General features: G+C 41.3%; 1 protein-coding gene across 1 annotated transcript in view; it reads left to right on the top strand.

The window, feature by feature from the left end:
- The window catches only part of PHKA1 (phosphorylase kinase regulatory subunit alpha 1), a 369,719-nt gene that overhangs the window by 113,738 nt on the left and 229,025 nt on the right, over positions 1-26,956 (top strand). The window contains 1 exon segment of the mRNA XM_054718786.1: positions 478-624. Within this exon segment, the coding sequence (XP_054574761.1) occupies positions 478-624 (147 nt within the window).

Below are 26,956 nucleotides of genomic sequence, written 5' to 3'. Positions count from 1 at the left end.
GCTGAGCTGAGGGACACCCTCCTCCCTCCCCCTGTGCACGAATTTCATTCATCAGGCCTCTAGTAGTAAATATGAATTCATCTTCTAATTATAAAAGTTTTCATGGAAAAGATAAATACCAAGGATATATGAGCTGAGCCTTCCATTTCCTGCTTTTCAGCAGGTACATTTTCTCTTATCTTTATGCTTAAATAGTTGCTAATAGAGCAACAGGATTGTGGGTGGGATAATGATGTTAAGAGTATTCTGTATCCATTAGCAGCTGCTTAACAATCAGGATTGGAAAACATTGAGAGCAGTATTGGAACAAGGGATAATGTACAGAAATAGCTAGTTTTTAAAGCTCTCACTCTTAAATGATGTTTATTTTTTCTTCTGAATGTTGCTCTTCTACATAAATCTTTGGAAACTAAATTTGTTAGTTTTACAATCTTGAGTTATTCACTAATGTGCCACATTTGATTTCCTTTCTCTTAGTCTATCCTTAATTCAATACTTCCCCGGGCTTCAACATCCAAAGAAGTTGATGCTAGTCTACTTTCAGTTATAACCTTCCCAGCCTTTGCAGTAGAAGATAATCAGTTGGTGGAGGTCACAAAACAGGAAATCATCACCAAACTTCAGGTATGTGTACATGTGCCTTTCTTTCCTTTAGGGTTCTTACTTTAAAGGGAAATTATCTTTTTAGGCCTTCATTATGACCTGTGTCTGTGATTTAACCAAGTAATCAGGGTTAATATCACCAGAAAAAAGGTGTATTGACATCATGTACTCTCAATATAGTGCAATGAGAAGTGCACAGCACCTCTGTGATATCCTTCCAAATAATGCATAACCTCAATATAATTATGGGAAGACAACAGACAAAAATCAAATTGAGGGGCATTCTTTTTTTGTTTGTTTGTTTTTATTATAATGAGCTATTTATTTTATTTTGTATATATTTTTATTTTTTTTCCATTTTTTAAATTAAGGTATTACATGTGTACATATCTTCCCATTCCCCCCCCTCCACTCCCATACATGCCCTCACCCCCCAGTGTCTTGCATCCATTGGTTATGCTTATATACATGCATACAAGTCCTTCGGTTGATCTCTTATCTCCCCCACCTCTCCCTAAACTTCCCGATGTAATTTGACAGTCTGTTTGATGTTTTATTGCCTCTGTGTCTATCTTTTTGTTCATCAGTTATAATGTTCTTTATTATCCACAAATGATTGAGATCATGTGGTATTTTTCTTTCATTGACTGGCTTATTTCACTTAGCATAATGCTCTCCAGTTCCATCCAGGTTGCTGCAAATGGTAAGAATTCCTTCTTTTTTATGGCAGCATAGTATTCCATTGTGTAGATGTACCACAGTTTCCTGATCCAGTCATCTGCTGACGGGCACCTAGGCTGTTTCCAAATCTGACTAATGAGTTTTCCAACCACTGGGTTAGGCTTATATGCATGCCTACAAATCTTTTGGTAGATCTATCTCCCTTATCCCCACCCCCACTACCTTCCCTCTGATGTTTGACAGTCTGATCAATACTTCTCTGTCTCTGGATCTGTTTTTGTTCATCAGTTTATGTTGTTCATTATATTCCATAAATGAGTAAGATCATGTGATATTTATCTTTATCTGACTCGCTTATTTCACTTAGCATAATGCTCTCCAGTTCCATCCATGCTGTTGCAAATGATAAGAATTCCTTCTTTTTTACCATAGCATAGTATTCCATTGTGTAGATGTACCACAGTTTTTTAGTCCACTCATCTGCTGATGGGAACTTAGGCTGTTTCCAATCTTAGCTATTGTGAATTGTGCTGCTATGAACATAGGGGTGCATATATCCTTTCTAATTGGTGTCTAGTTTCTTGGGATATATTCCTAGAAGTGGGATCACAAGGTCAAATGGGAGTTCCATTTTTAGTTTTTTGAGGAAACTCCATACTGTTCTCCACAGTGGCTGCACCAGTCTGCATTCCCACCAGCAGTGCACGAGGGTTCCTTTTTCTCTGCATCCTTGCCAGCACTTATCGTTTGTTGATGATAGCCATTCTGACAGGTGTGAGATGGTACCACATTGTTGTTTTGATTTGCATCTCTTGGATCATTAGTGACTTTGAGCAGGTATGCATATGTCTCTTGGCTTCCTTCTGTCTTCTTTCGAAACTTATCTATTTAGGTCAGTTGCCCATTATTTGATTGGGTTGTTTAACTTGCTTTTATTAAGTTATATGAGTTCCCTGTAAATGTTAGACATTAAACCCTTATCATTGATATCATTGGCAATTATGTTCTCCCATGCAGTGGGCTTTCTTGTTGCTGTGCAAAAGCCTTTTGTTTTGATGTAGTCCCATTTGTTTATTTTCTCTTTAGTTTCCATTGCCCTAGGAGCAGTACCATTGAAGAAATTGCTTCGGCGTATGTCTGATATTTCACTGCCTATGGATTCCTCTAGTATTTTTGTGGTTTCCTGTCTTATGTTTAAGTCCTGTATCCATTTTGAGTTTATTTTTGTGTATGGTATAAGTTGGTGGTCTAGTTTCATTTTTTTGCATGTATGTGTTCAATTTTCCCAATACCATTTATTGAAGAGACTGTCTTGACTCCATTGTATGTTCATGCCTCCTTTGTCAAATATTAATTGAGCATAGTGGTTTGGGTCGATATCCGGGTTCTCTATTCTATTCCATTGGTCTATATGTCTGTTCTTGTACCAGTACCAGGCTATTTTGAGAACAGTGGCTTTGTAATAATGAAGCATCTATCTTATATGAAAACTGCTGTTTGAAATTTTAACCCTGTTAATTGGCTTCTGTAAATTCTTGCTTGCTAAGACTACTCCCCACTTTAGAGGGGCCATTGAACTTTCCCCCAGACAAGGTTATCAGTGCTGGCGTCAGGCTAGGCCTCTGGTTGAGGTCTCAAGGCCCAGCACATACGGGCTCTTTAAGAACTTGCAAAAGGGGCCGGAAGCACTCCATATTTGGGAGACAAAGAAGGTAAAATCATATAAATAGGGAGAATTCCTGCATGTTGGGGCCCAGAATTTGAGATACATTTTCCTCTGGACCCACGCGTAATAAATGTAACTCCATCTCTCTAAGTATTGCTTTGTTCTTCTTCGGTCTTTTGTAACATTTATAGCTTGATATCTGGTATTGAGATCCCACCTACTTTGTTCTTCTTTCTCAGGATTGCTGTGGCTATTCGGGGTCTTTTTTTATTCCAGATGAATTTTGTGTATGGTGTAAGTTGGTGGTCTAGTGTTGGAAGCTGCCCATTGCCTTCACTAGCAGAAAGGGGTGGACAAGGAGTCTGGAAGGCTGGTCAACCTTGAGGCTCTGGCAAGGGTCAGAGCCATACACCCACTGTCTGGCAGAGACAAAGGGAGCTGAAGCAACTTCCACCTTTTAGTTTCATGTAAATCCTTACTGATAAGATAGTTTGCCTGTTACTAGAAATTGCCTGCCTAAGGGATATAGGTGGATCCCAAACCTGAATAAAAGGGATTGCAAGGCCAGAGCAAAGCGGAGTCCTCTCTTGGGCTTTCCTCTGGCCCCCAATTCCCAAATTAGTATTTTCTTGTCTAGTCTCTTTCATTTGTGTGCGGCCTCCTCCAGAGCCCGAACCCTGAACCTGAACCCTGAACTCCACGTGGGACGTGGTGGTGGTGGTGGTGGGAGTATACGCGCAGTCTAGTTTCATGTTTTTGCATGTATCTGTCCAATTTTCCCAACACCATTTATTGAAGAGACTGTCTTGACTCCATTGTATGTTCATGCCTCCTTTGTCAAATATTAATTGAGCATAGTGGTTTGGGTCAATTTCTGGGTTCTCTATTCTATTCCATTCATCTTTGTATCTATTCTTGTGTCAGTACCAGGTAGTTTTGAGAACAGTGGCTTTGTAATACAGCTTGATACCTGGTATTGAGATCCCACCTACTTTGTTCTTTCTCAGGATTTCTGTAGCTATTCAGGGTCTTTTTGTTTTTCCAGGTGGTTTTTTGGAGAATTATTTCTAGGTCTGTGAAATATGCCATTGGTATTTTAATGGGGAGTGCATTGAGTCTCTAGATTGCTTTGGGTAGTATGGACATTTTATTGATGTTGATTCTACCAATCCATGAGCATGGTATGTTCTTCCACTTGTTTATGTCTTTATCTCTTTTTTCAGTGTCCTGTAGTTTTCAGAGTACGGGTCTTTTACCTCCTTAGTTAAGTTTATTCCTAATTATCTTAATTTTTTTGGTTCCAGGGTAATGGGATTGTTTTTGTAGTCTCTCTTTCTGTAAGAAATGCCATAGATTTCTTGGTGTTAATTTTTTATCCTGCTACATTGCCGAAGTCAATTATTAAGTCTAATAATTTTTTTGATGGAATCTTTAGGGTTTTCTATGTACAGTATCATGTCATCTGTGGATAATGATAATTTTAGTTCTTCTTTTCCAATTTGGATGCCTTTTATTTCTTCTTCTTGTCTGATCATTATGGCTAGCACTTTCAGAACTATGTTGAACAGGATCAGTCAAAGTGGGCATCCCTGTCTCGTTCCTGTTCTTAAGTGAAATGATTTTAGTTTTTGCCAATTGAGTATGATGTTGGCTGTAAGTTTGTCATATAAGGCTTTTATTATGTTGAGGTATGATCCCTCTGTTACCATTTTGCTGAGGGTTTTTATCAAGAAAAGGTGTTGGATTTTGCCATATGCTTTTTCTGCATCAATTAATATGATTATGTGATTTTTATCTCTCAATTTGTTTATGTGATGTATCACATTTATTGATTTATGGATATTGTACCATCCTTTCATCCCCCGGATAAAGCCTACTTGCTCATGGTAATGCTGGATCCGATTTGATAGAATTTTTTTGAGGATTTTGGCTTCTTTGTTCATAAGAGATATTGGCCTGTAATTCTCTTTCATTGTGTTGTCTTTATCTGGTTTTGGTATTAAGGCAGTGATGGGCAACCTTTTGAGCTTGGTGTGTCAAACTTCGCCAAAAAACTGAGCATAACTCGGGTAGTGTGTCACTTTGAGAAAAAACATTATTTTGCGATATTTATAGTTTAAATAACATAAATGTATAATTGTTATATATAACTAGAGGCCCAGTGCACGAAACTCGTGCACTGGGGAGGGTGTCCCTCAGCCCAGCCTGCACCCTCTCCAATATGGGACCCTTCGGGATTCCACAGGGATCGGGCCTAAACCTGCAGTTGGACATCCCTCTCACAATCCGGGACCGCTGGCTCCTAACCATTCACCTACCTGCCTGATTGCCCCCTAACTGCTCCCTTGCTGGCCTGATTGACACCTACCTCTGTGGGCCTGATTGCCCCCAAATACCCTCCCCTGCTGGCCTGATCACCCCCAAGGCTTTTATTAGTATAGATATAACCCTGCACAGAAAATTTTACTAACCCTGCTGTACAATAAGGGCTTGACGATTGAATCATTAGGACCAGACACCAAGATTTCTTTTCTTTGAATAGTGGAGGGAATAATTATCTTGTCTTTAAGTTGCCTGGAAATTAAAATAAGATAATGACTTAGAAAAGTATAAAAGCACCATATAAAGACAACTGTCTTTTTAATGAAGTGGTAAAATGAAAAACACTATTTTTATTCTCCCCTTCCTTCCTTTACAGCTTTTATTTAAACTTTGAAATGTATAAAAATTTCACTCCAATTTTCACTTCTTTACATTCAATATTATTTTGTATTGGTTTCAGGTTTTATATTAGTTACAGAATAATGGTTAGACAATCATATACTTTACAAAGTGTTCCCCGATATTTCTAGTACCCACCTGACATCATACCATCATCATAACACTATTGACTATATTCCCTATTTAAGTGACAATGGGTTTACAGGTTCCTTTCAATCTTTCTTTTGTGTTGCTTGTCCTTCCTTTTCTTTCTCACTTCTTCCCTCATTTTCTTTATATAGTATCTCAATTGGCCATCAAAGCTCAGTGAAGGCACTGGGACATGCTTCATCCATTTTACAGACCAGGAAACTGAAGCCAGTTCCAGTTGGCTGTGGAACTTGACTCAGCACACAGGAAGCCCTTAGAGCCATGCTCTTTGCGCTTCCTAAGGGGCAGCGGCCCAGCAAACAGAACAAACCTTCCACTCAGGCTTCTGAGTCTCTTTCTCGAGCACCTCTTCATTGCGGATGCTCCACATTCTTTCCTCTCCCAGTCCCCTGCCCCCCATTCTTTACTGCCCCCGCTTCTCCAGAGCAGGTGGAAGGCTTCGCACTCACTGCCTAGGCATGCTCTGCCATGGGGCAGGGCACCCCGGGCTTGCTTTTGGGTCAAGGCGGGAGCAGGAGTTGCTGCCTCTGAAGTGTGAAGGCCACCTGAGCGAGGCCAGTTAGCACTGGGAGCTTCTCTGAATCACGTCATTCAGTTCAGTACCCTGCAGTGCAGCACCCCTCCACTGAGGTGGCACCGCCCCTCAACACCGGCCTCAGGAGTCCTACCATGCCCCTTGATCCATGGCTGGGCCCACCCGTGTCTTGAGGGCACTGCAGAACCTCTGTCTCTGTGCAGATGAGGCAGATCCCTGCCCTCCATCTCTGCGAAGCTATGAATCTGTGGCCAGAGGCCCATGTCTGTGTCTCAGCAACCCCATGCCTGCGATGTTCCCAGGGACCCTGGGAGCGGCTAGGCGGGTCCAGCCTTGCCTCCCCCAGGCAGCGCTGTTCCCAGGGACCCCCAGGAGCGTCTAGGCAGGATTGGCCTCACCTCCCTGGGGCGGCGCTGTTCCCAGGGACCCCTGGGAGTGGCTAGGCGGGTCCAGCCTTGCCTCCTCGTGGCAGCGCTGTTCCCAGGGACCCCCGGGAACTGGTAGGTGGTCTGGCCTCGCGTCCCCGGGGCCGCGATTGTCCCAGGGACCCCCGGGAGGGTCTAAGCAGGTCCAGCCTCGCCTCCCCTGGGCGGAGATAGTCCCAGGGACCCCCGGGAACTGGTAGGCAGTCCAGCCTCGCCTCCCGGGGCGACGCTGTTCCCCTTGACCCCCGGGGAGCGGCTAGGTGGGTCCGGCCTCGCGTCCCCAGGGCCACGATCGTCCCAGGGACCCCCGGAACTGGTAAGCGGTCCGGCCTCGCGTCCCAGGACGGTGCTGTTCCCAGGGACTCCCGGGAGCGGCTAGGCGGTCTGGCCTCGCCTCCCTGGGGCTGCGATCATCCCAGGGACCCTGGGGAGCGGCTAGGCAGGCCGTTGCCCCTCCTGGGGCCTGCGATGGACCCGGACCCCTCCTGTGCCGTCTGGCGCTGCCCACCCCACCGCCTCCCCTGCCGATGGACTGGTACCTTGTGGGCGGTGTCTGGCACTGCTTTCAGGGCCTCCTCCGCCTCCAATGGACCCGTACCCCCGAAGCAGGCCATGGTGCTGCCCACCCTGCCTTCATATGCAAATTAACCGCCATCTTTGGTGGGTTAATTTGCATAGTCCCTCACTCTGATTGGCTGTGGGCATAGCGAAGGTACGGTCAATTTACATATTTGTCTATTATTAGGTAAGATTGTCTTTAATAAACCTCAGTGGCCGCGTGTCATCAGAAATGGCTACGCGTGTCAGTGCTGACACGCGTGTCATAGGTTCGCCATCACTGTATTAGGGTAATGCCTGCTGCATAGAATGAGCTTGGAACTGTTCCTTCCTCTTGAACTTTTTGGAATAGTCTGAGGAGAATAGATTTTAGTTCTTCCTTGAATGTTTCTTAAAACTCCCCTGTGAAACTGCCTGGCCCCAGGCTTTTGTTTGCTGGGAGCTTTTTGATGACTGCTTCAATTTCTTCCATAGTTATCAACATTTTGAGATATTTAGATTCTTCCTGATTGAGTTTTGGAAGGTTGTATTTTTCTAGGAATATGTCCACTTCCTCTAGGTTGTCTAGTTTGTTGAAATAGAGTTTTTCATAGTATTTTTTTTTAACAATCCTTTGTATTTGTGTGGGATCGGTTGTTATTTCTCCCCTTTCTTTTTTGATTTTGTTTATTTAGGTCCTCTCTTTTTACTTCTTGGTGAGCCTGGCTAAAGGTTCATCAATCTTGTGTATCCTTTCAAAGAACCAACTCTTGGTTTCATTGATCTTTTTATTGTGGTTTTTTTTTTTTGGGGGGGGGGTCTGTATGTCATTTATTTCTGCTCTGATCTTTATTATCTCATTCCTTCTGCTCACTCTGGGCTTTTCTTGTTGCTCTCTTTCTAATTCTTTAAGTTATACAGTTAGATGATTTAGTACCATTTTTTCTTGTTTTTTGAGGTAGGCCTGTAGAGCTATAAACTTCCCTCTCAGGACTGCTTTCATTGTGTCCCATAGATTTTGGATTGTTGTGTTTTCATTGTCATTCATTTTCAGGATGTTTTTAATTTCTTCTTTGATCTCTTTGGTAACCCAATCATTGTTTAATAGCATGCTATTTAGCTTCCAAGTGTTTGAATATTTTTTATTGTTTTTATTCTAGTTCATTTGTAATATTATGCCATTGTGGTGTGAGAAGATGTTTGATATGATTTCATTCTTCTTGAATTTGGAGAGACTGTGCCTGTGACCCAATATGTGGTCTATCTTTGAAAATATCCCATGTGCACTTTAGAAGAACATATATTCCATGACTTTGGGGTGAAATGTTCTGTAGATGTCAATTAAGTCAATCTGATCTACTGAGTCATTTAGGATTGCTGTTTCTTTGCTGATTTTTTGTCTAGATGATTTATCCAGTGATATTAATGGGTTATTAAAGTCCCCTACTATGATTATATTGTTGTCGATCTCTCCCTTGATATGTTCCTGGAGTTTTTTTTATGTATTCAGGTGCTCCTGCATTGGGTGCATATATGTCTACCAGGATTATATCCTCCTGTTGTATTGATCCCTTTAGTATTATGAAATGGCCTTCCTTATCTCTTGTTATGGCCTTTACTTTGAGGTCTATTTTGTCAGGTATAAGTAATGCTACCCCACCTTTTTTTTTTCTTTTCCATTTGTGTGGAAGACATTTTCCCATCCCTTCACTTTCAGTCTGTGTGAGTCACTTCTTCTGAGGTGGGTCTCTTGTAGACAGCATATGTATGGGTCATGTTTTTTTTTCCCATTCAGCTACTTGATTTGAGCATTTAGTCTGTTTACATTTAAATTTATTATTGATAGTTACCTATTTGTGGCCATTTTTATTTTTTGTGCCTGTGTTCCTTCTTCCCCTTTTATTTCTTCTTCTTCTTCTTTTTTTTTTTTTTTTACACCAGTCCCTTTAGCATTTCTTGCATTGCTGGCTTGGTAGTGATAAACTCCCTTAGCCTTTTTTTTTTGTCTGTGAAGTCCCTTATTTCCCCTTCAATTTTGAATGGTAGCCTGGTTGGATAGAGTGTACTTGGATTCAGTCCCTTGCTTTGTGTCACTTTGTAAACTTCCTTCCGTTCCTTTGTGGCCTTATGTGTTTCTGTTGAGAAATCATTTGATAATCTAATGGTAGATCCCTTGTAGGTAATTTTCTGTCTCTCTCTTGCAGCCTTTATGATTCTCTCTTTGTCCTGAATGTTTGCCATCATAATTATGATGTGTCTTGTTGTGGGTCTTTTCAGGTTCATCTTTTTTGGTACTCTTGGTGCTTTTGTGACTATTTTCTTCTGCAAATCAGGCAAGGTTTGTGACATTATTTCTTCAAATGGATTTTCTAACCCTTGTTCCTCTTCTTGTTGTTCTGGCACCCCTATTATTCATATGTTGCTTCGTTTCATGTTGTCTAAAAACTCCCTTAGGCTCTCCTCCAGTCTTAATTTATTTTTCTCCAATTGCAATTCCATTTGGGTGTGTTTTGCTTCCCTGTCTTCTAATTTGGTACTCCGCTTCTCCTAGTCTACTGTTGAAACTTTCCATAGTGTTTTTTATTGTAGCTACATTATGCTGTATTTCCTATTGATTTTTACATAAGTTGTTTTTTCATCCTACTGATTTATGAACTGTATGACCCTTATTCTGAATTCTTTTTCTGACAATTGCATGCCTCAGTTGCACTTAGCTCCTTTTCTGTTGATTCCTCCATTTCTTTATTTCTTTCCTTTGGGGGTTTCATTTTCTCACCATTTTTGCTCTCACTGAAGGATCTAGGTGTCGATTTGTGTAGTGGCTGCTCCTTGGGTAGCAGCCGCTACACAGGTAGTGGCTGATCCTCAGGTGGTTGTGGCAGCAGCTGCTCATCGGTTGGTAGAAGCTCCTTGAGTGGGCACTGCTCACATGGCTGCTCGCAGCATTGGTGGCTCCTCCAGTTGTCAGGGTCAGGCTGCTCACATGGCCACTGTTCCTCAGATGGGGGTGGGCAGTTCATGTGGCTATTATTCCTTGGATGGGTGCGGGCTGCACACAGCTGTTCCTCCTCAAATGAGGGCCAGCTGCTCGTGGGGCTGCTGCTCTTCTCAGACAGTGGCCGGCTGCCACTTCTTTGATGGGGACTGGCTGCTTGTGTGGCTGCTGTTCCTTTAACAGGTGCGGGCTGCACACAGTTGCTGCTCCTCTGACTGTGATGGGCTGTGCATGGTTGCTGCTCCCGTACAGGGACAGGCAGCTTGCACGGCTGCTGCTCCTCAGACGTGGGCACACTGTGCACAGGGCTGCTGTTCCTTGGACGGTTGCGGGCTGCTCATCCAGCTGCTGCTCCTCAGACCAGGGTGGGCTGCTTGCACGGCTGCTGTGCACATGTTCACAGCGCCCTGGGTTAAAGCATTGGGCCAGCCAGAGAGGAGCATGGTTTGGAACTCACAGTAGCCAAGGCAGCAGGTCCCTGGCGGGGTAGGTGTAGAGTTCCGGGTGGTGTCTCAGGGCACCCTTGGTGGAGGTGAGGCTGGGCTCCCAGTCATGGCTGGGTTTCCAGTGATAGCAGCTCTCCCCTTCAAGATGGCACAGCCTCTGTGGTAGAGCCAGCTGCCCCAGGACTGTTCGCTATGGAGGCAGAAGGTGCCCAGCTAGGCTAGCCCAAACCGCCAGCCCCCAAAGGTCTTGTGGGATCTAACTGTCCTTTCCTCACATGCACACACACACACCCACATGTCCACACACTCCCCTTTTGCTCCCTCACTCACTCATGCTCTCTCCCTCACTGCCGTCCTCCTAGCCACCATCTTTCTGCCTCTGTAGTTGGGTCTGGAGTGTTATTGACCCATATATGGATGGAGTGTCCTCTTCAGGTGTCTGGTTATGTGGCTCGCTCTCTAACATTTTGACCAAACAGGACAAAATGCAACTTGACAAGACACGACACAAAAGGAACAAAACATGAATGTACTCATGACTCCGATAACCCCAATATAAGTGATCACCAGGGAAAACAGAATTAGGCAAGAGAAAGAGCAAAACTGATATTGAGGAGAGAAAAAAAATGGTAAGAGAGAAAAGAAAAAGAAGAAACAGGAAAATATGTATGTGGGGAGAAAACACCACAGAATAAACAGATAAACCAAAAAATGCAAACACCAAACACCCTGAAAAGAGGATGCAGGCAGAATCTGTAAAGGCCGAGTTTATATACAGAAAGTAAGGTTAAGGAATTGGATGAATATGGGGAGGACCTCAGTTTAGTATAGAGGAAGTAGAAAGATGATGAGTGGATAAGAAAAAAGAGAAAGAGAAAGAAAAAAATTTTAAAAATTCTAAAAACAGGATAAAATAATCTATATAAATAAAAATGTAAATGTTCGTTTGTTCAAAATCTTAAATCTCCGAAAGTTCTTCACCAATTGCTTTGAAATTTTGACACAACGTTGCATTCGAATACACGCGTGTTTTTATATACCATATACCTACTATTATATAGATGTCACACCTGTGACAGGTAAAAACATGCTTTTTTGAAAAACAGCGCCATCTGTTGGACATAAAAGCAACACACACTATACTAAATATTTTACGATTCCATTTCAATGTTTCCGATTTACGATCCATTTACGATTTCCAAATTTCCAATTTTACGATTCCATTTCAATGTTGATAATGATTGAAGGTTTGTGCTTAGAAATCGCGAACAAAGTTCTCAATCAATTGGGAATGCCATCACCGAATCGATCTGCTGCTGCTTCGTTCGATGTAGAATTGCGTAGTGAACAAAATTACAACACGGGTGATCTTTTGTCATATGTGCAAATATTCTTAAGCTAACGCTTGAGCAAAAAGGCATTTACAATCAAATAATGCAAACTGTCAATAACGCGGTTGGAGAAATCTTCTTAGATGCGCCAGGAGGAACTGGTAAAACGTTCCTAATTAGATTGATTCTGGCAGCAATTCGATCCCAAAATGACATAGCCTTAGCTCCTGTGACGTCCAGAATAGCTGCGACATTGCTACCAGGTGGAAGAACTGCTCATTCCACTTTGAAATTGCCATTGAACATGCAATTCATTGAAACTCCCATGTGCAACATTTCCAAAGCATCCGGCATGGATTGGCAAAAGTATTGCAGAAATGCAAACTTATTGTTTGGGATGAATGCACAATGGCGCACAAAAAAATCGCTCGAGGCTCTTGATTGATCATTGCAAGATTTGAGTGGAAACATCAGACCATTTGGGAACACATTAATATTGCTTGCAGGAGATTTCAGGCAAACATTACCTGTAATTCCTTGATTGACACCAGCAGACGAAATAAATGCTTGCCTGAAATACTCTACTTTGTGGCGACACGTGAAGACGTTAAAATTAACTACAAATATGCGTGTCCAGCTGCAAAACGATTGATCAGCTGAGATATTCTCACATCAATTGCTGGAAATTGGGAACGGAAAGGTGCTGGTTGATCTGACCTCAGGACGAATTTCATTGCCTCATAACTTCTGCAATTTAGTGATGTCAAAAGAAGAATTGGTTGAAAAAGTATTTCCCAATATTCAAACCAATTATAAGAATCAAGATTGGCTGAGTGAACGAGCTATGCTTGTGGCCAAGAACAAAGATGTCTATGAACTTAACAATATTATTCAGTCTAACATTCAAAGCGAGGCAGTCACATACAAGTCCGTCGACACTGTTGAAGCAGTTACTGAAGCAGTTACGTATCCAACAGAATTTTTGAATTCACTCGATCTGCCAGGGATTCCACCACACGTACTGCAATTGAAAATCGGCGTGCCAATTATCATGTTGCGAAATATCAACCAGCCAAAGCTTTGCAACGGCACGCGGCTTGCAGCAAAAAAATTAATGAGCAACATTGTAGAAGCAACAATCTTGACAGGACCTTTCAAAGGTGAAGATGTCCTCATTCCTCGCATTCCTATGATTCCAACGGATATGCCATTTCAATTTAAGAGATTGCAATTCCCAATTCGATTGGCATTTGCAATCACCATCAACAAAACTCAGGGCCAATCTTTAGAATTGTGTGGTTTAGATCTAGACACGGATTGCTTCTCACATGGACAATTATATGTTGCGTGTTCTAGAGTCGGCAAACCAGACAATCTCTGTATCTGCACAGACAATGGAACAACAAAAAATATTGTATACCCACAAGCATTGTGAAATTAAACATATTAGAAACGTGCGATTTCTCTTTTCTTTCTTTTCCATTTAACCATACTGAGCCACAGCAAAACGTGGCCAGGTACAGCTAGTGAAAAATAAAAATATAATGATGAAAAAATAATGTGAAAAGAAATAAAAAATAAAGAAAGAAACAAAAAAAGAAAATAAAGAAGAAAGAAAAAAAAAGAGATAACAAAATGTTAATAAAAAAGGAAGGAATTCCTACTATTTACAACAGCATGGATGGACCTGGAGAACATTATGCTAAGGGAAATAAGTGAGTCAGAGAAAGATAAATAGCACATTATCTCACTCATTTGTGGGATATAATGAACAACATAAACTGATGAAGAAAACCAGATCCAGAGACCTAGAAGCATCGAGCAGATGCTCAAACCTCAGAGGGAAGGTAGAGGAGGGTGGGGGTAAGTGGTAGAGATCAACCAAAGGACTTGTATGCATTCATATAAGCATAACCAGTGGATGCAAACACCAGGGCGATGAGGGCATGAACAGGAGTGTGCTGGTGGTGGAGCAATAAAGGGATAAGGACACATAAGTAATACCTGAATCAATAAAGAAAAAAAAAACTAACAAAACAAAACACTAGTGATGGCATTGAGAGCCCATCTGAATGATCCAGGATAGGATTCTCATTTTGAAATCCTTAACTTAATCACATCTTTGCCATATAAGCGAATATTCAGTGGTTTGGACAAGGGACCACCATTATTCAGCCCACTGTACCTACTTCTGGAGAAATATGGGGACATTTATTTCACTCTTTGCTTCTGATAGGAACTGGTGTAATAGGGTTAAGGAAACCTCATTTTATGCTGCTTGTGTTACAACTATGTGTAACACAGAAGTTTGGCTTTTCAGGATTACCAGCCATTTAGTGAGAGAGCACCAGGCCTCCCAGTGATCAGCTCCAAATTTGATTTACATTTTTGATGAAATATTTTACACAGAAAAATGCAAGTTATTAGTGAACATATCTATAACAGAAATAAATCCACTTCTGACTCATGAAAAAAAAAAGATCCTATCTAATAAAAGAGAAACATGCAAATTGACCGTACCTCTGCTACACTACCAGCCAATAGGAGTGAGTATCCAAATTAACCCAACCAAAATGGCAAGGCCCATAGCGGCCAGGTGGCACTGGGACTGCCGGGGCAGATGGGAGACACAAACCCACAGGGAGGCTGGCACCCAGCAGCCCCAAGCCCCGCCACCACAGTACTGGGGCTGCAGGAGGCCGGATCAGAGACACAAACCCGCAGGCCTGGCACCCTGCAGCCCAAGGCCCGAGGCAGAGGTGCTGGGGGGCGTGGGGGAGGGGCAGCGGAGATACAAACCCGCAAGAAACCTGTGGAAAAGGAGATAAACTATCATAACTTTATCCCCCTTTCCACAAGATGAGAAAACTGCCCCTGGATTACTTAGTGATGTGGCCCACACCTTTCTACAAACACAGGGTAATGTTATGAACACTCCCAGGAAGGTCTAGTCAGAATACCCTCTCCAGGGAATAATGCTACTGTGGCAAATCATTTAAGAGAGGAAACAAGCTTTTGTTGGGTTTATTCTGAAGGTCAGAGAACATGTCACCCCAACATATGCTGTGTTGTTATATTGATGATCTTGAACTGCAGATGCTTGAAAAACAGCAAATGCATGCAGAGGATTTCACTGAAGTCTCCTGATCTGCCTAAAATCGTACCCCCATAAGGAGCTTAAATGTCATAGGTCCCCTTGATGGGAGAAGTGTCATCAGGCAGAGAAGACTGACTCCTGTCACAGGACAGGAGAGTAGAAGTTTGCATCACACCCAAACTTTGTTACAAACTATTTCTCCCCACCCCATTCATCTTTCCTAAAAATCATTTACTCTCCTCTAAGAGGCCTACATCTCCTGTCCTCTTTCCCTAGGAAGAAGGTATTTAAATCTGCATTCTAAGCCACCTTGGGGAGTTACTCATTTTTCCCTGGGGTCTCCCACATATACACAAGGTACACATGCTAATGACCTTTTGTTTTTCTCTTGGTGATCTGTCTTTCATTACAAGGGCCTCCACTAAGAACTCAGAAAGGTAGAGGAAAACTATTTTTCCTCCTCCATAATTCTATCTCAGGAAATCAAGTAAGTCCCCAGCTGAACAATGAGGTTGGCTCAAGTACCAAGCAGAACTGGCTGACGGGAGGGACGCTTCTAGGGAGAAATCAATGATATTGGTATCAAAGTGGGATGGAGGGCACACGCATGGTTGCTGGTGGGAGTTTAAAGTAGTTCAACATTTTTGGAGGAGGATTTGGCAAATTCGATAGAAATGTTCAAGGTACATCCAAGAGTCTTCTTATAGGAATCACATCTGCTGAGATAAAGCATAAGCGCATAAGCCCTGGTTAGAACCCAGGATGCTACTGCGGGCTCCCCTTCCACAATAGGAAAACCTGGGAACAACCTGCATTGTTAGGACAAGGTGGCATCGATACTAATAAAAGGGTAATATGCTAATTACACTGAACATCTTCCGGATGACCTTCCGTATGTCCTTCTGGACATCCTTCCTGACAAAGCCATTTTGGCGGGGCCAAGGCAGAGGAGGTTAGAGGTGATCAGGCAGGCAGGGGAGAGCAGTTAGGCGGACCAGGCCAGCAGGAGAGAGCAGTTAGGGGGATCAGGCTGGCAGGCAGGTGAGCGATTAGGAGCCAGAGGTCCTGAGGGGTCCCAGATTGGAGAGAGTGCAGGCCGAGCTGAGGGGACCCCCTTCCTGTGCACGAATTTCGTGCACCAGGCCTCTAGTAATATAATAAAAAAGAAAAATAGAATGATGAAAAAATTATGCGAAAAGAAATAAAAAATAAACAAAAAAAGAAAATAATGAAAAAAAATATTAAATGTTAATAAAATAAAATAAAAATGAAAAAGTGAAGTGTTGTTCATTTCCACTGAGTTTTAATGCCCTTGGGGGCTGGTTTAAGATCCCACTCTTTTCTACTGTCTGCCGCTTCTCAGTTTCCTATTTGGTAGTCAGCACCATGTTGAAGTTCCAAGCGGTCCAACACTCCTCTGTTTGTGTCTGTCTCCACCAATGCCAGCAGTCAGGATCAATCTGCCCACTTAACCTGTCTGCCTGCTGTCAGTCTTAATCTCTTAAGCAGCTGATTCTGACAGGGCTATAGTTGGGGAGGTGGCCATATCGCTTTCTGCGACTGAACAGCCTCTCTTCAAGCCAGTCCCAGGGACTAGTCAGTTTTTTGTTTGTTTGTTTGTTTTTGTATGTCCTTTGTAACACTCAGGGTGTAGTCTGGGTGTGGCTGTATTGGTTGCCTGGAGACTGCAGTAAGGGGCTATCTATTCAGGAGAAAATGGCTGCTTAGTTCCAGAGTGTCAGGTATATCCCAGTGCCAGACACCCAGCCATCTCTCCCCCACTCTCTCCTCTCCCCAGCCTCTCTCCAGACTGTACAGGTCCACACCTCCACCTGCACCTTAGCCACGGGTGTTTGTATTTGAAAGGTTCTATGAACTGGGTTTAGTGAATAAAAGCAAAGACCAAAAAGAGGGGAAAGAGCTGCACCACTGTGAGTTTCTCTCCTCCTGGCACCGCATAGCTTGGGCAGTTGTTCAGGCTGCCCCCTCCAGGCTTAGCCTCTCATGGCTGTGGACTTAGATCTAGATTCCCCTGTGGCCAGAAGCCCTGTGGACTTCCTTTCCACCGTCAGATGTTACACCTGTCCCTAAGGGATGTGGCCTTGGTGCTGTGCAGCTTCCTTCTGAACCTATGGGCTTGAAGGTCTCCTATCTCTCTCTAGCCAAGATCCCTGATTTTATGGCTCTCCAGACATCCTCTGCCCTTCCTGGCTGTGAATTGTCTCACCAGCTGTGTCTACTTTGCCAATTCTGGGTGGTTGTTATTCAATTTAGTTGCTCATTTAATCTGCTCTGGGATAAGGCTCAGGACACATCTGCCTATTCCGCTGTCATTTTGTCTCTCTTCATCACCACTTTTTTATCCACTCATGTTTTTATGGGCACTTGGGTTACTTACATAGATTGCCTATTGTACATAACACTGCAATGAACATGGGGTGCATATATTCTTTTGAAATAGTGTTTTGAGTTTCTTTGGATATATATATATATATATATATATATATATATATATATATGCATACATATACATACACACATACATACAGAGGAGTAAAATTGCTACATCACTAGGCAGTTTCACTTCAAAATTTTTAAGAACTTCCATATTTTTTTTATACTGGATGCACCAATCTGTATTCCCATCAACAGTGTATGAGGGTTCCCTTTTCTACACATCCTTGCCTACACTTATTTGTTGATTCATTGATAGCCATTTTGACAGATGTGACATGTTCATTGTGGCTTTTATTTGCATTTCTGTGATGATTAGTGATGTTGAGCATCTTGTCATATGTCTATTGGACATCTGTATATCCTTTGGAGAAGTGTCTATTTGGGTCCTTTGCCAGTTATGTAATTGGATTGTTTTTTTTTCTTTTTGGTGTTGAATTTTATGAGTTCTTTTTAAAAATCCTTAACTAACGATATGTTTTTTACTAATTTTTAGAGAGAGTGGAAAGGAGAGAGAGAGAAAAAATATCCATGTGAGATAGAAATAAATATCTATCAGTTGTTACCTGTATGCGCCCCCATCTAGGGACTGACCCTACAACATAGGTTTGTGACCTAACAGGGAATCAAACCCACAACTTTTTTTGGTCTACAGCAGTGGTTCTCAACCTTTCGAATGCCGTGACCCTTTAATACAGTTCCTCATGTTGTGGTGACCCCCAACCATAAAATTATTTTCGTTGCTACTTCATAACTGTAATTTTGCTACTATTAATGAATCGTAATGTAAATATCTGTGTTTTCTGATGGTCTTAAGCTCTACAGCAGTGGTTCTCAACCTGCTAGCACGGTCACCTAAGACCATCAGAATACACAGATATTTACATAACAGTAGCAAAATTACAGTTATGAAGTAGCAACGAAAATAATTTTATGGTTGGGGGTCACCACAACATGAGGAACTGTATTAAAGGGTCGCGGCATTAGAAATATTGAGAACCACTGGTCTATAGGATGATGCTCCAGGCAATTGAGCCACCCAGCCAGGTAGAGTTGTATGAGGTCTTTATAAATTTTAACTCTTAACCCCTTATCAGATATAACATTGGCAGATATGTTCTCTCATTAAGTGGGGTGTCTTTTCATTTGGTTGATGGTTTTCTTCACTGTAGAAAACATTTTCAATTTGATGTAGTCTCATTAGTTTATTTTTGCTGTTGTTTCCCTTGCCTGAGGAAGTATATCAGAAAAAAATATTAGTGGGAAAAATGTCTGATATTTTACTGCCTAGGATTTCTTCGAGGAGTTTTATGATTTCACATTTATGTAGTCTTAAATCCTTTTTGAGTTTATTCTAGTATATCATGTGAGAAGATGGTCTAATTTCATTTTTTGCACGTAACTTTCCAATTTTCCCAAAACAATTTATTGAATACTAGTGGTCCTGAATGAGTAGCTCACTACCGCTTGCCTCATCTGGCTGCCGCTTGCTTCATCTGGCTGCCTTGCCCACCACCGCTCGTAGCTCTCTGCTGAACGTAGCTCGCTGCCCCACCCTCCTGCCGATCGGTCGTTATGTGATGGCGTCCTGATCAATTTGCATATTACCCTATTATAAGTATCCTATCTAATAAAAGAGTAATATAAATTGACCGTACCTCTGCTACACCAACAAGCCACGCCTGCAAGCCAATCAGGAGAGAATATGCAAATAAACCCAACCAAGATGGCTACGGCCACAGAGAGAGCAGGAGGGAGGCTTGGATTTCCCTGGCAATGGAGGAAGCCAAGCTTTCTGCCTGCCCTTGCCGGCCTAGGCCTCCACTCAATGCTACAAAGTTTCAATGATAGAAGATAAATAAATTCCAACAGAAATGGCGGCAGCCATGGAGCTGAAGAGAGCAGGAGGCTAGGGTTGCCCCCGGCGATGGAGGAAGCCAAGCTTCTGCAGCCCTGGCCCACCCAGGCCTCCACTACAGGCTACAAAGTTTCAATTATAGAAGATAAATAAATCCCAACAGAAGTGGCTGCCACCATAGATTGAGCAGAAGGCTTGGCTCTGCTCCAGGCTACAAAGTTTCAGTTGTAGAAGATAAATAAATCCCAGATACCAGGGCCTCCGCTTGGGTCGCCGGGGGGCTTGGCCAGCCTGCAAACCACCACAGGCCCTTCGCCCAGGTCGCCCCATGACCCAAGGGAACCCCCCACCCTGATCCGGGACACCCTTTAGGGCAAACCAGCTGGCTCCTACCCATGCACCAGGCCTCTATCCTATCTAATAAAAGATTAATATGCAGATTGACCATCACTCCAACACACAAGATGGCTGCCCCCATGTGGTTAAAGATGGCTGCCCCCATGTGGTCAAAGATGGCTGTCCCCATGTGGACACAAGATAGCCACCACAAGATGGCCAGCAGGGGAGGGCAGTTGGGAGGGACCAGGCCTGCAAGGGAGGGCAGTTGGGGGCGATCAAGCCTGCAGGGGAGGGCAGTTAGGGGTGACCATGCTGGCAGAGGAGGGAAGTTGGGGGGGGATCCAGGCCTGCAGGGGAGAGCAGTTAGGGGCAAACAGGCTGGCAGGGGAGCAGTTAGGCATCAGTCAGGCTGGCAGGGGAGTAGTTAGGGGATAATCAGGCTGGCAGGCAGAAGCAGTTAGGGGCAATCAGGAAGGCAGGCAGGCGAGCAGTTGGGAGCCAGCAGTCCTGGATTGTGATAGGGGTTCCAGATTGGAGAGGGTGCAGGCTGAGCTGAGGGACAGCCCCCCCCCCTGCATGAATTTCGTGCACCGGGCCTCTAGTAGATATTATAAGTATAGATACTGTCTTTACCCCACTGTATGTTCTTGCCTCCTTTGTCAAACATTAATTGCCCATATAGGTGGGTTTATTTCTGTGCTCTATATTCTGTTTCATTGATCTATATGTCTGTGTTAAAGGCAGTATCATGCAGTTTTGATTACCAAAAACTCGACATCAGGTAGTGTGATAACTCCAACTTTATTCCTTTTCAAGATTGCTGTGGCTTTTAGGTGTCTTTTGTGGTTCCATATCAATTTTTGGATTATTTGTTCTACATCTGTGAAGTATGCCATTGGTATTTTGATGGGAATTGCATTGACTCTATAGGCTGCTTTGGGTGGGTAGTATGGACATTTTAACAATGTTAATTCTTTCTATTCATGAGTTTCCATTTATTTGTATCTTCTTCAATTTCTTCCTTCACTGCCTTATAATTTTCTGAGTTCAGGTCTTTTACCTAGGTAACTTTTTTATGCATTTGTAAATGGGATTCTTTTCTTAGTTTTGCTTTCTGATAGTTTACTATTAGTGTATACAAAGGCAATGTTTATTTTGTATCCTGCTACTTTACTGAATTTATCAGTAGTTTTTGGTGGATCTTTAGGCTTTTTTTTAATATACAGTATCATGTCATATGCAAATAATGAACGTTTTACTTCTTCCTTTCCAATTTGGATATCTTTTATTTTCTCTTGTATGATTGCTGTGGGTAGGACTTCCAGTATTATTTTGAATAAGAGTGGCAAAAGTGGACATCTCTGTATTGTTTCTTATCCAAAGTGGAACACTTTTAGTTTTTCCCTATTGAGTATGATGATAGCTGTGGGATTGTCATATTTATTCTTTATTATGTTATGTTTTCTCTGTTCCTGTTTTGCTGAGAATTTTTATTATAAGTAAGTTCTGGATATTTGCTTTTTCTGCAGCTATCTCTATGATCATATAATTTTTATCCATCACTTTGATATGTGGTGTATCACATTTATTTATTTGCTCAAATTTTACCAACCTTGTGTCCACTGAATAAATCCCACTTCATCGTGGTGTATGAAAATTTTCATGTACTAGTATTGCTGGATTTGGTTTAATAATATTTTGTTGCAGATTTCTCCATCATGTTCATCAGGGATATTGACATATAATTTTCTTTATTTATCTTGTCTTTATTTGGTTTGGAATCAAGATAATGCTTGCCTTGTAAAATGAGCTTGGAAGTTTTCTCTCTTGAATTTTGGAAATAGTTTGAGGACAGGTGGTAGTACTTCTTTCAATGTTTGGTAAAATTCACCTGTAAAGCCATTTAGTCAATGACTTTAGTTTATTGGAAGTTTTTGATTACTCCTTCAATTTCATTAGTTATAATTGGTCTGTTCAGATTTTCTTTTTCTTTTTAATTCAGTTTGGAAGATTGAATGTTTCTAAGAATTTATCCAGATTGTCCAATTTATTGGCATATAGTTGTTCTTAATATTTTCTTACAATCCTTTGTATTTCTGTGGAGTGAGTTGCTTCTACTTTTTCATTTAGAAATTTGTTTATTTGGGTCCTCTCTCTTTTTTTCTTGATAAGTTTAGTTAAAGGTTTATCAATTTTGTTTTTTGTTTCTTTTTTTAGGTGTATTTTATTTTAATGTATATTTATTGTTGAGAGTATTACATTTTTCCCATTGATCCCCCCACTCCCCACCCACCTCAGGCTTTCACCAGACTATTGTCTGTGTCCATGGGTTATGCATATATGCATAGAAGTTCCCCAGGTTAATCTCTCCCCACCCACCCATCTGCCCCCACCTTCTCTCTCAGATTTCTCAGTCTGTTCTATGCTTCTCTGTCCCTGGATTTATTTTGTTCAACAGTTTATTTTGTTCATTAAATTCCAAATATGAGTAAGATCATGTGATAGTTGTCTTTCTCTGCCTTAATTATTTCACTTACCATAATACTTTCCAGGTCCCTCCATGCTGTCTCAAAAGAGTAAGAGATCCTTCTTTTTTTCCTTGGTGTAAATGTACCACAGCTTTTTTATCCACTCATCTACTGATTAGCACTTGGCTGTTTCCAGATCTTACCTATTGTAAGTTGTGCTGCTATGAACCAGGGATGCGTACATTTTTTTCTGATTGGTGTTTCGGGTTTCTTAGGATATATTCCTAGAGTTGGATCATTATGTCAAATGGCAGTTCCATATTTAGTTTTTTTTTTTTTTTTTTTTTTTTTTTTTTTTTTTTAAATATTTTTATTGAGGTATTATATGTGTACATATCTTACTATTACCCCCCACCCCACACCCACACATGCCCTCCCCCCCCCAGAGTTTTGCGTCCATTGTTTATGCTTATATGCATGCATACAAGTCCTTCGTTTGATTTCATAACTCCCCCACCTTTCCCAAACTTTCCCCCTGTACTTTGAAAGTCTGTTTGATGCTTTACTGTCTCTGTATCTATCTTTTTGTTCACCACTTTATAATGTTCTTTACTATCCCTAAATGAGTGAGATCATGTGGTATTTTTCTTTCATTGACTGGCTTATTTCACTTAGCATAATGTTCTCCAATTCCATCCAGGTTGCTGCAAATGATGAGAATTCCTTCTTTTTTATGGCAGCATAGTATTCCATTGTGTAGATGTACCACAGTTTTCCGATCCAGTCATCTGCTGATGGGCACCTAGGCTGTTTCCAAATCTTAGCTATTGTAAATTGTGCTGCTATGAACATAGTGGTGCATATATCCTTTCTGATTGGTGTTTCTAGTTTCTTCGGATATATTCCCAGGAGTGGGATTACTGGGTCAAATGGGAGTTCCATTTTCAGTTTTTTGAGGAAACTCCATACTGTTCTCCACAGTGGCTGCACCAGTCTGCATTCCCACCAGCAGTGCACGAGGGTTCCTTTTTCTCCGCATCCTCGCCAACACTTGTTGTTTGTTGATTTGTTGATGATAGCCATTCTGACAGGTGTGAGATGGTACCTCATTGTTGTTTTGATTTGCATCTCTCGGATAATAAGTGACTTTGAACATGTTTTCATGTGTCTCTTGGCCTTCCTTCTGTCTTCTTTTGAAAATATTCTGTTTAGGTCTGTTGCCCATTTTTTTATTGGATCATTTATCTTCCTCTTATTAAGTTGCATAAGCTGCCTGTAGATGTTGGAGATTAAACCTTTATCAGTGATAGCATTTGCAAATATGTTTTCCCATGCGGTGGGCTTTCTTGTTGTTTTGTTGATGGTTTCTTTTGCTGTAAAAAAGCTTTTTATTTTGATGTAGTCCCATTTGTTAATTTTCTCTTTAGCTTCCATTGCCCTAGGGGCAGTGTCAGTGAAGAAGTTCTTTTGGCATATGTCTGAGATTTTGTTGCCTGTGGAGTCCTCTAGTATTTTTATGGTTTCCCGTCTTATGTTTAAGTCCTGTATCCATTTTGAGTTTATTTTTGTGTATGGTGTAAGTTGGTGATCTAGTTTCATTTTTTTGCATGTATCTGTCCAGTTTACCCAACACCATTTATTGAAGAGACTGTCTTGACTCCATTGTATGTTCATGCCTCCTTTGTCAAATATTAATTGAGCATAGTGGTTTGGGTCGATATCTGGGTTCTCTATTCTGTTCCATTGATCAATATGTCTGTTCTTGTGCCAGTACCAGGCTGTTTTGAGAACAGTGGCTTTGTAATACAGCTTGAAATCTGGTATTGAGATCCCACCTACTTTATTCTTCTTTCTGAGGATTGCTGAGGCTAGTCGGGGTCTTTTTTTATTCCAGATGAATTTTTGGAGAGTTCTTTCTAGGTCTGTGAAATATGCTGTTGGTATTTTGATGGGGAGTGCATTGAATCTGTAGATTGCTTTGGGTAGTATGGACATTTTAATGATGTTGATTCTACCAATCCAGGAACATGGTATGTTCTTCCATCTGTTTACGTCTTCCTCTATCTCTTTTTTCAGTGTCCTGTAGTTTTCTGCGTATAGGTCTTTTACCTCCTTAGTTAAGTTTATTCCTAGGTATCTTAATTTTTTTGGTGCGATGGTAAATGGGATTGCTTTTTTAGTCTCTCTTTCTGTAAGTTCATTATTGGTGTATAGAAAAGCCATAGATTTCCTGGCGTTAATTTTATATCCCGCTACATTGCCGAATTCATTTATTAAGTCTATTAGTTTTTTGATGGAATCTTTTGGGTTTTTTATGTACAATATCATGTCATCTGCAAATAAGGACAGCTTCACTTCTTCTTTTCCAATTTGGATGCCTCTTATTTCTTCTTCTTGCCTAATTGCGATAGCTAATACTTCCAGTACTATGTCAAACAGGAGTGGTGAGAGTGGGCATCCCTGTCTTGTTCCTGTTCTTAGGGGAAATGGTTTTAGTTTTTGCCCATTGAGTATGATGTTTGCTGTGGGTTTATCATAAATAGCTTTTATTATGTTGAGGTACGAGCCTTCTATTCCCACCTTGTTGAGAGTTTTTATCAAGAAAGGGTGTTGGATTTTGTCAAATGCTTTTTCTGCATCTATTGATATGACTATGTGATTTTTATCTCTCAATTTGTTTATGTGATGTATCACGTTTATTGATTTGCGGATATTGTACCATCCTTGCATTCCTGGAATAAATCCTACTTGGTCATGGTGTATGATCTTTCTGATGTATTGCTGGAGCCGATTTGCTAGAATTTTGTTGAGGATTTTGGCATCAATGTTCATGAGGGATATTGGCCTGTAATTCTCTTTCATTGAGTTGTCTTTATCTGGTTTTGGTATTAGGGTGATGCTGGCTTCATAGAAGGAGCCTGGAAGTGTTCCTTCCTCTTGAATTTTTTGGAATAGTCTGAGGAGGATAGGTTTTAGTTCTTCCTTGAAAGTTTGATAAAACTCTCCTGTGAAGCCATCTGGCCCCGGGCTTTTGTTTGCCGGAAGCTTTTTGATGACTGCTTCAATTTCTTCCATAGTTACTGGCATGTTGAGCTGTTTAGAATCTTCCTGATTAAGTTTTGGAAGGTTGTATTTTTCTAGGAATATGTCGATTTCCTCTAGGTTGTCCAGTTTGTTGGAATAGAGTTGTTCGTAGTATTTTGTAACAATCCTTTGTATCTCATCGGGATCTGTTGTTATTTCACCTCTTTCATTTCTGATTTTGTTTATTTGGGTCCTCTCTCTTTGCTTCTTGGTGAGCCTGGCTAGAGGTCCATCAATCTTGTTTATCCTTTCAAAGAACCAGCTCTTGGTTTTGTTGATCTTTTGTATTGTTTCTTTGGTCTCTATGTCGTTTATCTCCGCTCTGATCTTTATTATTTCTTTCCTTCTGCTTACACTAGGCTTATCTTGTTGCTCTCTCTCTAACTCTTTGAGTTGTTGGGTTAGGTAATTTATTACCATTGTTTCTTGTTTTTTGAAGTAGGCTTGTAGAGCTATGAACTTCCCTCTCAGGACTGCTTTCATTGTGTCCCATAGATTTTGGATTGTTGTGTTTTCATTGTCGTTTGTTGCCATGATGTTTTTTATTTCTTCCTTGATATCTTTGGTAACCCAGTCATGGTTTAATAACATGCTGTTTAGTCTCCAAGTATTTGATTTCTTTGGGTTGTTTTTATTGTAGTTGATTTCCAGTTTTATGCCACTGTGATCTGAGAAGATACTTGATATGATTTCTATCTTCTTGAATTTGGAGAGACTTTGCCTATGTCCTAACATATGGTCTATCTTTGAAAATGACCCATGTGCACTTGAGAAGAATGTATATTCTGTGGCTTTGGGGTGAAATGTTCTGAAGATGTCGATTAATTCCATCTGTTCTAGTGAGTCATTTAGGTTTGATGTTTCTTTGCTGATTTTTTGTTTAGAGGATTTGTCCAATGGTGATAGTGGGGTATTGAAGTCTCCTACTATGATTGTATTACTGTCAATCTCTCCTTTGATATCTTCCAGGAGTTTTTTAATGTATCTTGGTGCTCCTGTATTGGGTGCATATATGTTTACCAGAGTTATTTCTTCTTGTTGGATTTCTCCCTTTAGTATTATGAAGTGGCCTTCATTATCTCTTGTTATGTCCTTCACTTTGAGATCTAATTTGTCAGATATAAGTATTGCAACCCCAGCTTTTTTTTCATTTCCATTTGCCTGGAAAACCTTTTTCCATCCCTTTACTCTCAGTCTGTATGCATCCTTTTTTTTGAGGTGGGTTTCCTGTAGACAGCAGATATCTGGGTTTTGTTTTCTTATCCAGTCTGTTACCCTGTGTCTTTTGATTGGGGCATTCAAGCCATTTACATTTAAAGTTATTATTGATAGGTACTTATTTGACGCCATTTTTATTCTATACCCCTGTGTACCTTCTTTGCTTCCTATTTCTTTCTTTCTTTCTTTTTTTTTTTTTTTTTTTTACAGCAGACCCTTTAGCATTTCTTTCATTGCTGGTTTGGTGGTGATAAACTCCCTTAGTCCTTTTTTGTCTGTGAAGCTCCTGATTTCACCTTCAATTTTGATTGATAGCCTTGCTGGGTACAGTATTCTTGGATTTAGACC

The sequence above is a fragment of the Eptesicus fuscus genome, chromosome 1 (genome assembly GCF_027574615.1).
Source record: "Eptesicus fuscus isolate TK198812 chromosome 1, DD_ASM_mEF_20220401, whole genome shotgun sequence".
In the NCBI taxonomy this organism is placed as follows: Eukaryota; Metazoa; Chordata; class Mammalia; order Chiroptera; family Vespertilionidae; genus Eptesicus; species Eptesicus fuscus.
The sequence above is the reverse complement of the archived record's forward strand: the minus strand, read 5'-3'. Positions and strand labels throughout refer to the sequence as shown.